The following is a 15578-nucleotide window of genomic DNA, read 5'->3' on the forward strand; positions in this document are numbered from 1 at the left end:
ATATTATCACAAATTTTATTACATTTTTTTTTATGTTCTTTATTGGTGGCACGGTGCTGTAGTGGTTGTTGCTTTTGCTGCACAGAGAAAGGGTCTCGGGTTCAAGTCCCAGCCAGGCCTTTCTGTGTAGAGTTTGCATGTTCCTCTTCCCCTCCACAGCTCATGATAGAAGACTATGCTTTGTGTTCCATCTCGACCTCCAGTTTTGGGGAATCCTGGTTCGAATCCCAGTAGAAAAACTGAGAAAACAGTTGTAATGACCTGGTGGTGACCCCGGGGAGCGAGAGCAGCTGAATAAACACATTTCTGTATTAAATGACAAACTTCTCCTCCACAGAGCGGACTGTGAGGGAGAGGGTCTCATTGAGTTTTTATTTCCACAGATCTCTGAATTTAAATCTCTCTCAGAGCGAGTCTGCCACCATGTGGACGAAACCCGACATTACACTCTCCAGGACTGAGGGTCAGTGCAGATGTTTGGACCAAACATCTGCTTTCATCCAGACTCCCCTGCAGGAGAGGAAGGAATGAAAAAACTTCCATATCTGAACAGGAATGATTTCTGAAAAACTATTTTGACCTCCGGAGGTTTTATAATCTCTGGGTTTTCATTTGAAGTGTCAGATAAATTCACTCTGTTCCACTCATGAGGATAAAAATCTCCAAAACTGTGTCTCAATCTCAGATTAAACAAATTTTTCTTTATAATTCAAATGTTCAGATGTTGTGTTTATTTTACATAAGTTGGAGTAAGAAAATAAATTTAAATCCTTATTTTTTTTTTTTTTTCAGTTTGAGCCAATAGTGGGTTGATTAATTTCCCCAAAGGAGGAAGAAATAGAGATTTAATAAAAACTAAAGTCCAGAGAGAATGTGTGTGTCTTTAGTTCAGCCTGGACTTGATCCGGGGAACCGCTCAGTGTGAGGTGAGAGTGCGAACCGCTTCTTCACCATGACCAAGAAAAATTAAAAAACCCAAACTGTCTTAAAACATTTCTCTACTTTATGCACATATTTGCAGCATTATTTTCCTCGACGATACACAACCCAAAAGTCTCCAAAGGAAATCACAGAACACTTGACACACAGAAACTGAGGACCAAAACCAATAAAAGGCCATTTGTTCAGTTCGTTTTCCACATAATGTACTACTATACAGTATGCATGAGCCCTCTTCGTATAAATTACACCAAATAAAGTTTTTTTCTTTAAAAGCAGAAAGTTGAAGACATTCAATAACAAAAATATTCACCCGAGCGGGAAAACTAAAAAAAGTTACTCTGGTTTTGACATCACTCGCTAGTTTGACATCTCTCTGGTCTTCCAGGGACGAGAACGGGCTCCTCTGCTCAAGAGTCCCTGGGAAATGAATAAATAGAGGAAGGTGTTACAGTGTGACGCTGTCTGCTGCACCGAGCTGGGATCAGATCAGTCTTTATAGTGTACAAAAGTCCCACTTCTTTGGTACTTTCAGTACCTCAAACACTCTCCCGGCGCGGCCGTGACTCCCGTCAGTCGGCCGGGCCGCACAGAAAACCTCATTTCGTTTGACGGACTGCACCATGAGGTTGCTTTTTTTTCTTTTTTTTTTTTAAATATCACTAATAAAAATAGCATTTAAATAGATAAAACTTTCAGGGGGGGAAACAATACGGAGAGATCGGGAATCTGTTAAAGGAGAGAAAAAAAAAAAAACATGATCGCACGCATTAAAACGACGATACAAGTAAAACTGTACCATAAAATTCACCGAGAACGGATCTGACTTCTGGAATGAGGGAAAGAAAAAAAAGAAACACTGCAGGAGGCAGAGAAATGAGGGGGCTACTACATTCAGTTGAGCTGCAGAAGGACCAGAAGTAGAAAATAGTGTCTCTTTCCCGTTTGCTGCGTACATTTGGCTCTGAAACGACACGGCGGAGCGAAACGTCCCGATTCTGCTCCAACAAACAAAAACATCGGCTTTGGGTTTCTGTCCACCTGGGATCAGACAGGATCAACTACAGATCTCTTCAGGGTTGTTTTTTTTTTGTTTTGTTTGCGTATTTGTGACACTCGGACGTGGGAGATGACGGGGGGGGGCGCGAGGAGGCGTTTCCAGGCTCTCGGTCACAGTTTGAGGAGAAAAGCCTCTCCGGGAGCTTCCCGGATCTCCCAGCTGGATCCAGGACTTAAAGGGGGGCTGGCTGCTGTCTGAGTCCCGCCGCGGCCCGGCCTCAGGTGTACTGGTACTCCTCTGAGTACTGGGCGTCCTCGGCGGCGTACGGCTCCTCCTCGCCGCCGTCGTACGGCTCCTCCGTGGGGGCGAACGGCTCGGCGGCGGCGGTGGCGGCGGCGGCGTCCGGCTGCTCTGCCGGATGCTGCTTCTCCGCGGCGCCGAGGCCGGACTTCTTCACCCTGGGGAGGAAGAGCGACGCAATACTGGATTAAATACTCCCATCCTGTCACAGCCAGACACAAACTTTTAAATAAAATCAGTAATTCAGCAAAATTCTGACAAATTTAAAGATATTCTGGAAAAGTGACAAAATTCTCACTGATTGCACCAGTTTTTTTTTTTTTTTTTACAATTTTACAGCTATAAGATCTAAATAAATCCAGTCACTCCAATAGAAAAATACTTATTTTCATCATTGTATGGAGAAATAAAATATACAATTCTAAAAATAAAGATAAAAATGAGAAGTTAGTCTAATTATGAGGTTAATCTGCGAAAGTTTATTTCATCTTTAAAAGTGGAAGAAACTTTTAATGGTGCTTTAAAACATGTAATAATTGACTTTCTTTGTTGTTTTATCCCATCTGGTCTTAATATTAACCTATTTTCAAGTTAAAATCACTTTTTTCCCCACAAAGTTTTCTGACTTAACCTGGACACCGACTGATTTCATCCACCTGTTGGCTGAGTGTGTGTGAACGTGCACGTACCCACACACACACGTACTTGAATCTGGTTTCATATGTTTTCAACCTAAATAGAACTTGATCCATGGCTCACACGGCCGTGTTCATTCCAGCTGTGTGAGCTGCATGTTCTCCCTGAGCCCGCCTCCTCCGGGTCCCACCTGAAGGACTTACTGGTTCTTATGCTTGGCGCCGCTGATATGAGACTGGTACTGCGCCACGGAGTTGAGCTCGATGTTGCAGACGGCGCACGGATAGCCGTTGACGGTGGAAGCTGTTTACGGGAGAGGAAGGAAAGAGTCTGGCGTCAGAAGGGATTCTGGGTGGAAGCATGGCGGCGGCGGCGGCGGCGGCGGGCGGACCTGGCGTGGTGGACGGGCCGTACGTCTCCATCAGCTTCAGCTTGGTCATCTGCTTCCTGTGCTTCTTGCCCACGTAGTGCTGCTGGGCCATGAGCGGGTTGTTGAAGGAGGCCTGGCAGATGGAGCAGAAGCGGTCCGGGTTGCTGTCGCCGCCGCCGCCGCCGCCCGTCGCCTGCACGACGCTCGGCTCCTCCGCCGGTTTCTTCTTCGGCGGGGGAGCTGCTGGTGTGTGCGAGGGGGCCGCTGGGGAGGATTCACAAGAAACAGAGTGAAAACCTGCAGCGTGGCCAGTTGGAGAGCCGCCGCCGCCCCGACGCTCACCTGGGGTCGGCGGCCCCACCGTCTTCAGCCGCAGGTTCTTGGCGTGACCTTTGCTCTGATAGTGGGACTCGGCGATCACCGGGGAGGAGAAGGTCATGCTGCACAGGTGGCAGACCTTGGACCGGTCCGTGTTGCCGTTGTTGCAGGCCTGGGGACAGAAGACAGTCCGTCATCACCGTGACGACGGCAGGATTCCAGCTGCTCAAACGCTGTTATGCGACTATTACACAGTAATAACAATCAAACCAAGATCCAAGCGCTTAAAATGACGTTCTTCCACAATATCACTGTTTATTTTCTGATTTTCACACAGATAGTAAAGTTTCTTCACGTTGCAGAGGTTCATTAACGGCCGTAGATTAGTTGTTTTTTTTTAACTCACGCCATCAGGACTGAGCGTCTTTAACTTCTTGAACGCCGGCTCCTTGTCGCTCTGGATGGAAAGGTACCGTCGCACCTTGTTGGCATGTTTCTTACTCTGGAAAAAGATAAAAATCTTCATCACAAACGTGGAAAACCAGCACCTGCTACTTGCTCAATAAGGCTGGCCTTGCTTTTTTTGATTTCTGCTGCATTGTTTTTTAAATATGTGTTGGAAGTGATCAGTAGATTATCATGAACAGGAGGGACGTTTTTACGACACCTGCAACCTTTCATGTGTGGATACCACTGAATTATTTATGTGTAATCACTAAATAATTTAATAAATATGACATTTGACATGGTCACAGTCGCTCAATTACAAAGATGTGATGGTTTATAATGTATTATATCACTATAAATAAGCATCGTCCTGCCCCTTGCTGTTTCATTTAAATAAATAATTCAGACGTCACGCTGAGCTCCTCTGCTTTGTGACATTTTACCTTTGTTTTTAACTGATCTGGGAAAGTAAAGGGAAGAAAGCTATTTTGGAATCACAAACGCTTCAAACAGCATTCAGCCTTTTACTCTTCTAAGTAGTTTTGAAATCCAGATTTATTATTTATTTTTCCTTCGTCTTTCCAGGTCATGTTTGTCAAGATCTAAATCTGTACAACACAAAGAAAAAAAAAACCAGTTTAATATAAAAATGTGCCACAGAATCATCTGACTTCTGGTTAAACAACACAGTAAAACGTGTCCTTCAGCGTGTGCTCATTTCATCCCTGAAAGTTAAATTGATTTGATTCTGTCACGTTACGCTTTAAACACCTCCTGAAATAACTGCAGCAAAAGATGAAATCCCAACCCTGATGAAGGCCGTTAACAGTCCAACACAAACTGGAAAATGTGGTGGAAAAAAACAGGAGAGTTTTCCTCGGTGATTCAACATCAAGTGGAAGTTAAAATTCTCTCACTGACCTGATAATGAGTCAACTTCTGAGATTCAGAATTTAGGACAGCGCTGCAGACTTTACACTGGGAGTCAGAAAACAGGTCACCGTGCTCCTTTATCATCTTATTTACTGCAGAGAGGAGAGAGAGAGAGAGACAGAAAGAGGGAGGGAGGGGGGTTTAAAATTAGGTTACATCTTCTGGGAAAATATAATTATAACACAACAGGGGAGAAAAAAGCTACGGTCTGACTTTTCTTTACATTTACCAAGAATACGAGAGCAGCAGCATCCTGCAAACCTCTGTGTTGCTTCCTTTACAGAGAATCCATCATCGGTAAATTCCACACTGCCGATCAAACATCCGTGAAACCAAACAATCCAAAGTGCTCAAGGTTATTTCATCTGAAAAGATCTGAAAAGTCAATCTACCTGCAGCGATGACGCAAACCGAGACACGGCGCCGCGAAATCAAAGACAGCAGTGTTCAGGTGACAAAGACGGACCGAATAAAAAAACAGCAGAGCTCAAAGAGATCCTGAAACGTGTCAGGAAGATGGAAGGCCTCAGGTAGACACCCCTGAGTGAAGCAGCTCTCGCAGGTGAAGGACGACGGGGTCAGTAATGAAGGTCAGAGGTCAGTAATAAAGCCAGAGGTCAGTAGTGAAGGTCAGAGGGAGGCTGGACGGACGGATCGCCACTGTCAACCCCGACAGGAGCATAGAGGAGGCTGTTCGATCACAGCCGGGAGGAGCTGCAGTCTGCAGGACAGCAGCCAAGAAGCCAGACAGGGGAACTGTCTCGCCAGGAGACCACAGCGTCTGCAGGGAAACTTTATTCAGCGATCCATCTCAACCTGAATAACACCTGAATCACACATGTACACCGAATGACAGGACTGGACATCACAAAGTGGCAAGTTGTCCAGGTTTGGGGTAATTTGGGGGGGCAGCGGTCCACTTTAGTGCTTCATCAGCACAAACACTTCCATAACAGATTACTGCAATTGACATAATTTGATTTTTTTGCATGTTAATCACTACATGGCAACTTCACTGTCAGAAAACTCACCAAAATACCAGTTAAAAGCTGCAGAAATAATTGTTATACATGGGAAACATGTTTTCGGATGTGTATGACAACTGAATAGTTAGTTCAACATATCATGAATCTGTAAAACCCAACACTGTGCAACACTACATAAATATCAAACATTCGACCTGACTAATCAAACACACTGGATGTGAGTGCAAGCATCTCTTGGGTCGTTCTGTATAGATATTCGGAAATAGCTATAATCTCCCTGAGATGCTTAAAAAAAACTATTGGCAACCTGCAGCCATGCAGACAGCGGCAGCGCTGCAAGGATCGCTGCAGATAATCAGGTTTTCATGCCTCCCGTCATGCTCGCTCTGTTGTTTTGGTTTGAGACTGACTTAATGAAACATGCTGCAAGCTATTTTCAGCACTATTTCACCTCAAATCCAGCTGACAGCATCACCGAGCTGCAGAAGTGCTGCACACTGCAGAGCATCGGATCCTCACACAGCCAGAAACAGGCTTGTTTCACATCTGGCAGCGCTGCTCTTCATTCAGAAGTTCAAAAGGAACGCATGTTGCTCGTGTAGCTAAACAAACAAACCCCCGATGCCGCCCGCATTTCAGCTGGAAGACGCGTTTCATCTGACAATGCCTTTCTAGGGAGCCACTTTTTCACAGGCGGAGCAAATCATCCACGATCAGAGTGAGGCGACGCGGGATGCAGACGTGCTCTCATCGACCTTGGAACTGATACGGCTACTGTTAGCTTAGCTCAGCTAGCCTAGCTCATTCTGAACTGCCGGCTGGCGCTAGCTCGGAGCAGGCGAGCAGCAGCACCGGCACGTCCAGAGTGAGCGCTCCCTCGTATCGGTCAGGGAGCAGGCTGCCACGGTGCTGCACAGGGAAACAGGCATGCAGAAAGTGAGAGAAATAAAGCTGGTCATACTCTCCGCCGGCCCCGAAGGCAAGCAGGGAAAATCCTCCGCCTGCATCGCGACGGCCATAGTTTACACACGTTCAGATGAGCGGTTTGTGCGCATGCGCAACAGATAGAGGGACAGAGGGAGGATGACACGAATAGAGAAGCGGAGCTGAGTAGCAGGAAGACTCCAGTGTTGCTGTTTTTGCTTTAGTGCTGTAACGGAATAATTGCAGCTCCAAAAGCGATCTCAGAACCTTTCCATATTATATAGTCTATTACCGACATCTTTCCTAAACAGTACCATCAGTTTCCGTAGTGTAGTGGTTATCACGTTCGCCTAACACGCGAAAGGTCCCCGGTTCGAAACCGGGCGGAAACATCGTTTTCAATTTTTTGTGAATATTTTTTTTCATTTAAATATGATGTGAACACAGTCCCGAACATAAAAACAAGTGTCTCCCAATACTTAATCAGTAATCTTTTCTTTTCCACTTAGAGGAGGAGTTCAGATCTGCTGTAAGCAGAGGCTGGAAAACAGCTGGAAGCTCCACATCTGGCTGGTTTAGGTCCACCAGTCTCTGGTAGTTCCAGCAGACCACTCAGTCTACCTGTGGATTTGAGCAGGCACGGTATGGTGTACTTATTTTGCAGTCTCTCCAATATTTTATTTTTGGGCTTCCAAATAAAAATAAATTGACAGAGCTGGAAATGTTTAGCAGAGGGAAGCACTGAGGCTGTGTCTATATGCTCAGAGCTATGAGCTCAGGCTTAGTACACCAGAAGATCAAGAGAACGCATACATCAAAACAAGCCAGAACAAGGTCAAACAAACACACTGAACTGTTAGATGTTTAACAGAACTCATAAGAGATGCCACTGGACCTCAGCCTCCCAAATTACCTATATATGTGAAAGAAGACAGCTTCAATATCTGTTCAAGTTCCTCATCATCCGCCACCACTACAGATTATTAATAAAAGAAAAACATTATTTAGGTAATACGCACGAAATGCTGGCTAAAATATCTCATATTTAGACAGCTGTGTACACACTCAGACTGTCTGCAGCTGGACTTGTTCTCTCCAGAGGTTGGGACTGCTGAGCATGCAGTAAATTTACGTGATTCATTTGTACATTCAAATACAACACACAGTTAAAGCTTTGTGAAGGTGTCAGTTTGGCACAAATTAACTTATAAGTTCATCTTTAACACGTCTCGAGGAGAGAAACAGCGCCCCCATGTTTACACTGGTGGTCAAAAAGAGTATTGCATCCGTACTGTAAGACACTACCATTGAAAATGAATGGAGAAAGTTAAGGACTTTGGTCCTGCAGAGCTTGACCAGGTCTGCTGTGGGTTCGATTCCTGTTGCGGCCAGTCATTATAAATTCCTTAGAATATGTTTGAAAGGTATGTTTTAATTTCACATCCATTGAAACATTTGCACACATTATGTACATTGCTGGCTCTATTAAGAGACCATATTTAGCCTGCAAACATCTGTATCCCCCCTGAGAATGCTCAAATCATAAACTACCATCATTAAATTTATTTTTGTTTAAGACTAATGATATTGGAGAGTTTCAAATGACTAGCTCACCTCTTTTTAGGTTACAAGGTGGTACAAATTATTTTAAAACCTTCACAGAAATCAGAGAAAAATTCTCTAAAACAGTGTTTCTCAAACTTTTTAAACCGAGTACCACCTCAGAAAAAATTAGGCTTTCCAAGTACCACCATTATGACCAAAGTAAAAAACAAAACAAAACAAAACAAAAAAAAAACACCCACAGGAAGCAGGTATATTTCTAATAGTCTTGGTCTTTTTGTTATTGTTTAATTCTGTCAGCCACAGTTAGCAAAGGCATAACACCAGAACTGTCACACTCAAAGGGGCAACTCTCCCTCTCACTTACATCCTCACTCTCACTCTCACTCACTCTCTCTCTCTCTCTCTCTCTCTCTCTCTCTCTCTCTCTCTCTCTCTCTCTCTCTCTCTCTCTCTCGTGCGCACTCATGCAGAGTTGTTTGTTGCTAACGCTAGCAGATGCCGGTGACGCTTCGGCTACGCTGCGTACTTAGTAGGGTTGCCAACTCCCAGAGATTGAAATAAGGAACGCCTCTCGCGGGCAGCTGAAAAAAACAAGGTTTTTGGGGGGTGAAAAACGCATATATAACAGCATTTTACCACAGTTATACCTATTACAGACTATAAAAACACATTAGGCTACTGCATCACACCTACAATAACTCATGATCAGCTTGATCTGTTTGTATTTGAGACCTACAGTGAGACAGTTATCATTCAAGTATCATCATCATGGACAGCAGCTCTCAGCCACTGCAGCGGACGGTAGAGCAGCTCAGCAGCTCCTTCAGAGGAGACTGAGACCCTCAGAGCAGGAAGGAGCTACCACAGGTCTCTCATCCCCACCGCTGTCAGACTGTACAGTTCTACTGTGCAGAATATAACCTAATCCTGGACATTATAATATCCTGCACCCGCCCTTTCAGAAATTCAACAACGCTTTATCATCCATTCACTCTGCTAAAACATATTGTACGTATTATATCATACTGCATCACATATTGCATATTGTATTGTATATATTGTATATTATATATATATATATATATATATATATATATATATATATATATATATATATATATATATATATATATGTATCCTGTTACATTTTTAAGATTCAGGTTGTACATACAGTTAAATCTTCATTGTCTTTAGCTTCTATTGTCCATCCTAGTATGATTTGCACTATAACTTGTTAATTATTGCACCATGCATTACTTTTGCACCCCGCTGTGTGTTCTATAAGACTATACACCTGTAAATTTCTCCACTGTGAGATTAATAAAGTCTTCTATTCCTATTCTATTCTATATTTATTGCTAAATGTGCAAAATAACAAACAGCTGCTGTCTCTTCTGGATTTTAACATGTTTTTTTTTTTAATTTTCAACTAAAAAAGTGGAAAATCAAAACTGAAAAACCTTCTGAACAGAAAAACCAACAAGGTTCCGTTTCTAAACTGAAAACACTCCACAGTCTGCAGCAGCAGACACACATCAATGAACTAAACATGATATATCTGATATGGAAACGGCACAAACTTACGTGTCTCTGGAAGCCATGCTGCGCACTGCTGTAATGTTTTGATTTACTTCTTCCCATGCGCTCTGTGACCAAACTGACTACTGGCCAATGAGCTGCCATAGCCTGCTAGGAACGGCCTTTTTTGACCAATGAGACAAGAGTGATTCTGTGTTGTCGAGCCATCTCTGTCAGCTCATTGGTCACAGAACGTCAGAGAGCCGGTGAACAATTTACGTAAGTTTTCAAAAAAAAGCGCAAGTTCCATTGCTCACGTTTTGACTCTCACAAAAATACGGAACAAAGTGCGTTCCTTTTCAGCTCAATACGGAACGCACACTTTTACATCCAAATACGGAACGATTCCGTTTTTCAAGGAACGGTTGGCAACTCTAGCACTTAGCCACCTGATAGCCTCGTGTTCGCTTCAGTGTCGTCAACTTCAATTTCAGCAGGGCTGCTGGTTGTATTCTCCTCCTGTTCTGTACTTCTTTTCCTAATAGCTCCTGTTTGGAGCCACATTTGTAGAGTTTTCGGACCTCTCGTTTCACCTCTGCACGCTCATGACGGTGAAGCTAAGCTAGTTTAATCGTCGATGACTACTACGTGACTGAACGTGACCACGTCGCAGTCCAACACATTATATTAGAAGAGAAAAACTGAATGTGAATTACAGTGGATTTGACGTGTTTTCATTTGAAATTATTATGTATTTTGGTGGTATTATTTGTTTCTGAAAGTTCTAACTTTTAACTAATCTTCAAAGAATATATACATTTCTGTGATTCCCCCGCGTACCACTAGAGGGAGCTCACGTACCACCAGTGGTACGCATACCACAGTTTGAGAACTGAGGCTCTAAAAGACAAAAATACTTAGACCAGCAGGCACACAGCCGACTTTAAGCAGCGCTCGAGTAACCTTCAAGTTTCTTTTGCCTGGTGGGGTCTGTGCTGGAGTTGTGGCAGTGCTCGAAGCCGGTCTTTTCTTACTTTCTGGAAGATCCATTCTCAATACTGCTCAGTTGTTGCTCGCTAAGCATCTGGCGGAGAAATGGCGGACAAAACGAAAGCTAAGCAAGTCAGGCCAGCGGGAGCATGCATTACGTCACATCCTCTCAAATTCTCCCCAAGAAATACAGATTGCTGGACCGGGAAGTGACAATTTAGTGCTGTTAGCGGTACTTGCAATGTATATATCAGGGCACATTCTACACATCATTGAATATTTGTAATATATTTATGGTGGAAAACAAGTATTTTTAAAGCTGAAAAACTCCTTAATGCACCTTTAAGAAAAGACAATGAACAAAGTACATTTCTCCTTGGAGTAGGATGAAATATTTTCTTTAAAGATGACTCTGAACTATAAAGTATAAAACTAAAACATAAATATATGACATAAATTAATAGTAAAATAAAACAAACACTCAAAGTGCGTAATATTAGCAACTGAACAAATCCAAACGCAACAACAGTTTATTATTTGCATGCAACACAATGGAATTCCTGGTCTGTTGGCAGATTTCTGATGCACACTTGGTGGAACCACCTCAAGCAGGCCTCACACTGAATCTGGAAAAAATACAAGTTTGAAATAAGTTGTCCTTTTCTACCATAAATTGCTTTTTTTTTTTTGATAACACATTTTCTCAACCAGTCCACTTATGTCCCTTGCTCTTCCTTCCCACAGGAACAGCACGTCTCTAAGGTTATCTAAAAGATAGAAAATTGCATTTTTTGTCACTATTGTTTATTCATCCATATTTCCTTACTTTTAGTGCAATTACATGGTTGTTTGAGGAAATTTCTAGTAAAAGCCATTGGATAATAACTATTTCTTGCGTAACAATATATAATTTACCAGTCTCAAGGAGGAGTGTGACTAGGGGTGTGGATATGACGATATAGGATCGTTAAGGATTATAACGTAGGGACAATCTCATAAATCAGAAAGATCGTTAAATCGTCTATGGGGCACGTTCTCCTCGTTCTTTCTTCACCTACATATATATATATATATATATATATATATATATATATATATATACATACATACATATATATATATATACAGTATATATATATCTATCTATCTATATATATATATATATATATATATATATATATATATATATATATATATATATATATATAGGTGAAAAAAAATATATGATATCAACTAAATATTCCCTCTAGTGCAGTTATCCACATACATAATAAATACATGCGGAGCAACATTAACATGATTTCGTAAAAAAAAAAAAAAAAAAAAACGCAGCCACAGCCAGTGCTGCGTTCAGGGACGCAAAGGCAGCTAACAACGAGCGGAGCGCTGTGGAGCTTTTCTGACTGGAGCTCCTGTTGGGTGTCGGTAGTGTCAGGCAAAGCTGGTTTACAGCAGCAGTACGGGATCTACAAGAGATCAGCCGCCATAGAAACACCCCAAAAAGCTGGAGAGAGAGACGCTGAAGCTAGCACTGATGCTAATGCTAGCTAGCGAGCTACCGCTGGCAGTTCACAAGTTAGCATGAAGGATTTTATATACAACAAGTCACAGAAATGTGAAAAGACACTTAGTGGACATACCATCAAGTTAACAGCTGAAATAACCCTTTTGTCTAATAACTAGAGGAATGTCTTTGATTTAATGGGATTATGAGGGGCTGTATTTCAATGGAGACAGAGCCCTCTAGTGGTCATATAGCGGAACTATTAAAACTATATCCCATTAAAACTGCTAAAAAGCTATTTGATGTGTTTAGTTTTTTGTGTTACAAAAGTATACTTTATTGTTCATCATCTTTTACCTCATTTTTAAAAGGAGATAAAAGCTTAGATCTCTGAACAAAAAATTATTCTCAAGCAGCTGTATTATTCACTCAGGTTATAGATATTAAAGTTAAATTGTTTTTGTTCTAAATTGTTTTCCTTTAAGAGGTAACCAGCTAAGTTTGCATTTTTATTGACCCTTTTTAATAATCTATTTGGTGTGATTAATTTTTGTGTTACAAAAGTGCACTCTATTGCTGTTCATTACTTTTTATGCTTGTGTTCATTACACATTTTGATTAGCAAAAAACCTGTACTATTGAAATTAAAGCCAGTTTCTTTAGCTTTGTCACGCCCTGTGCCCCTGCGACCTCGTGGGGGCGCTGGGGTCCTGTTCTGTGTTTGTCTGCCCTCATGTTCTCCTGTCTGGTCTCTGTCTCGTTAACTACCTTAATGTGTTGCACCTGTCCTGCCTCCTTTATTAAGCCCCGATGTCCTGGTGTGTCTTGTCGGCTCCTTGTGGGTCTGTCCGTGTGTTCAGGTGTCCTGGCCTGCGCCTGCTGTGTTTTTTGAGTTTCCTGAGTTCCTGGTTTGCTGAGTTCCTTTTGGAAATAAGACCCTTTTTGTACTCTGCCTGCTGCCTGCGCCTGGGTCCTTCCACCTCGCACCCATGACAAGCTTAAATTGTCTTTTATTTTCTTTTAGGGTTTTACATGTTCATATACATTTCATATGTTTTATATGTTTAGCATTGGGGAAAAAAATGGTCAAACTTGCAAATTAGTCAAGACAAATCAATATAAAAAAGAATCGTGATAAGATCGTGATATTAATTTTAAAAAATCGTGACATGACATTTTTGCCATTTTGCCCACCCCTAAGTGTGACTGCAGTGTTCATCCTGTGTGTGCTGACGTCCTGTTTTTTTGGATGGGAAATCTACAGCCTGTCCTTCCAAAAGGTTTTCTGCAAACTGAAAATATAGCTAAGCTTTCTCAGGCTCATTCATGTACAGCATAAATCAGAGCCATACATCTGCAGTCTGGCCGAGTGTAACCTTCTGACTTTTTTTTTTAACGTAAATTTTCTTTAGAAATGCCTGTGCACTGAAACACTGTCAATGAAGCAATGACTTGCCGAATACTTGTGATATTTTATGTTTGAAGAAGTGGGCCTACACAAAAAGGAAAAATGGGCAATTCTCATGAGTCATAGCCATTCCCATTGTGTGTAGCATTTCTATAACTGGGTTTCCAATTTTGCGCTCCGCTGTGCTGTGAATCCTCGGCAGTGTGCAGCAAAATGTGAACTGTGTGTATCAGTTGACTGGTATGTGTGTGTCATTAGAGAATGTGGCTGTGTGTAACAAATGAGAACACAAGTTCCTTTTTGTGAACAGTTAAGAGATCTGATGCCAAAGAGTCAATCTTGAAAAGGAAGTGTCAGTTTAGCATTTTATCTGTGAGGTTTTCAGGTGTGTGTGTGTAAAAATTGAAGGAATCCACTAGTGTTTTGACAAACGTGTTCAGAATCATGAAAAACAGCAATACAGTAATGAATAGATAAGGGCACAGTTTCATATACACCAAAAAAAAGAAGTACTCTCAAAACAAACTACACGCAGTACCATCTGGCTGGTTTGGATGTGGAACAGTGTCTCACTTTCACTTTGAGACTTTGCAGCCCTTGGTCTACATGGAGGCTCGAAATAAAGATAAATATTTTAAGTTTGGATACCAGTTTGGTGTTACCAGTTTTCATAACACAGAATTTTTCAAATACTTGATCTATTCATCATAGTACCATCATCCATTCATGCTGGCTTCAAGCTGAAGTCATGACCTTGTTTCCAAACATCTTCGGATGCATTGCTTCAACTCCTCCATGGGATCAAGGAACAAGGACTTCTTTTCTTGCATCACCTAATTATTATTCCAATGAATAAAGGGTACAATCATTTACTAAAGTGTATGAGTATGTATGAAATCTGTGAATTTGTATTTGTTTGTTTTATGGTTTGATAGTAAATAATATTTTATATATTTTACTACAAGAGTCCAGTGGTGATGCTCGTTGACAACTCCCACAATTATCTCATAGTCCAGGAGTTTATCTAAACTTGAATATGTGTGAGGGAATCAGATTTTTAGTGAACTGTGTGGAATGGTCCACTCATTGACAGTATTTCCATAAAGTTGTTGGAGCTATACAAACCTTAAATCTTTGTGACCTACGATTCCAAATTGCTGTCATAGCAAAGGAATCTATGAACGCTGCCTTCTGGGTGTTCTTTAAATTGTGATTTCTCACAAGGACGGCAAGATATGCATTTATTGACTGGGAAAAAAATGAAAAAAATTAAACTGATCAATTAAAATGGAAAGCTTTATAACTGACACAAGAGTTAAACTTCTAGATTTTATAACATTTATAATTTTTACCTCGCTTTCCAACTCCATGTCTGCAACAAGTTGCTGAATGTCCCAGTAGAAAAGCTTGTAGGCTAAAGTTTTAGAGAGAAGCACATCAATATCCTGTTGTCACGGGTGCGGGGTGGAAGGACCCAGGCGCAGGCAGCCAGGCGGGGTACAAAAGTGTTTATTGTCCAAAATAAGGGAATCCAGAACTCAAGGAAAACCAGGAACTCAGGAACACAGGAACAAAACGGCAAACGGAGCAGAGGTGCAGGCAGGGACATGGAGGCACACAGACAGACCCACAAGGAGCCGACCAGACACACCTGGAGCACGGGACTTGAACACATGGCAGGGCAGGTGAGGCACATTAGGGAGTTAACGAGGTGGGAGAACATGAGGGCAGACAAACAG

General features: G+C 42.0%; 1 protein-coding gene and 1 non-coding gene across 2 annotated transcripts; one reads left to right on the forward strand and one right to left on the reverse strand.

Annotated features, from left to right (window-relative positions):
- Positions 1–1556: 1556 nt before the first annotated feature.
- On the reverse strand, positions 1557–6950 carry znf346 (zinc finger protein 346). The gene is made up of 7 exons (XM_030100989.1): positions 6891–6950; positions 4932–5035; positions 3970–4065; positions 3588–3735; positions 3267–3509; positions 3079–3178; positions 1557–2397 (listed from the first exon to the last, which is right to left on the reverse strand). The coding sequence occupies exons 1-7, from the start codon at positions 6946–6948 to the stop codon at positions 2217–2219; spliced, it is 930 nt and encodes a 309-aa protein (XP_029956849.1). The 5' UTR covers positions 6949–6950; the 3' UTR covers positions 1557–2216.
- A 222-nt stretch (positions 6951–7172) lies between these two features.
- trnav-aac (transfer RNA valine (anticodon AAC)) lies at positions 7173–7245 on the forward strand. The gene has a single exon. It is a non-coding gene; the product is annotated as a tRNA-Val (tRNA).
- The last annotated feature ends 8333 nt before the right edge of the window (positions 7246–15578 follow it).

This window comes from Salarias fasciatus, chromosome 10, assembly GCF_902148845.1.
Source record: "Salarias fasciatus chromosome 10, fSalaFa1.1, whole genome shotgun sequence".
NCBI classification, from domain to species: domain Eukaryota; kingdom Metazoa; phylum Chordata; class Actinopteri; order Blenniiformes; family Blenniidae; genus Salarias; species Salarias fasciatus.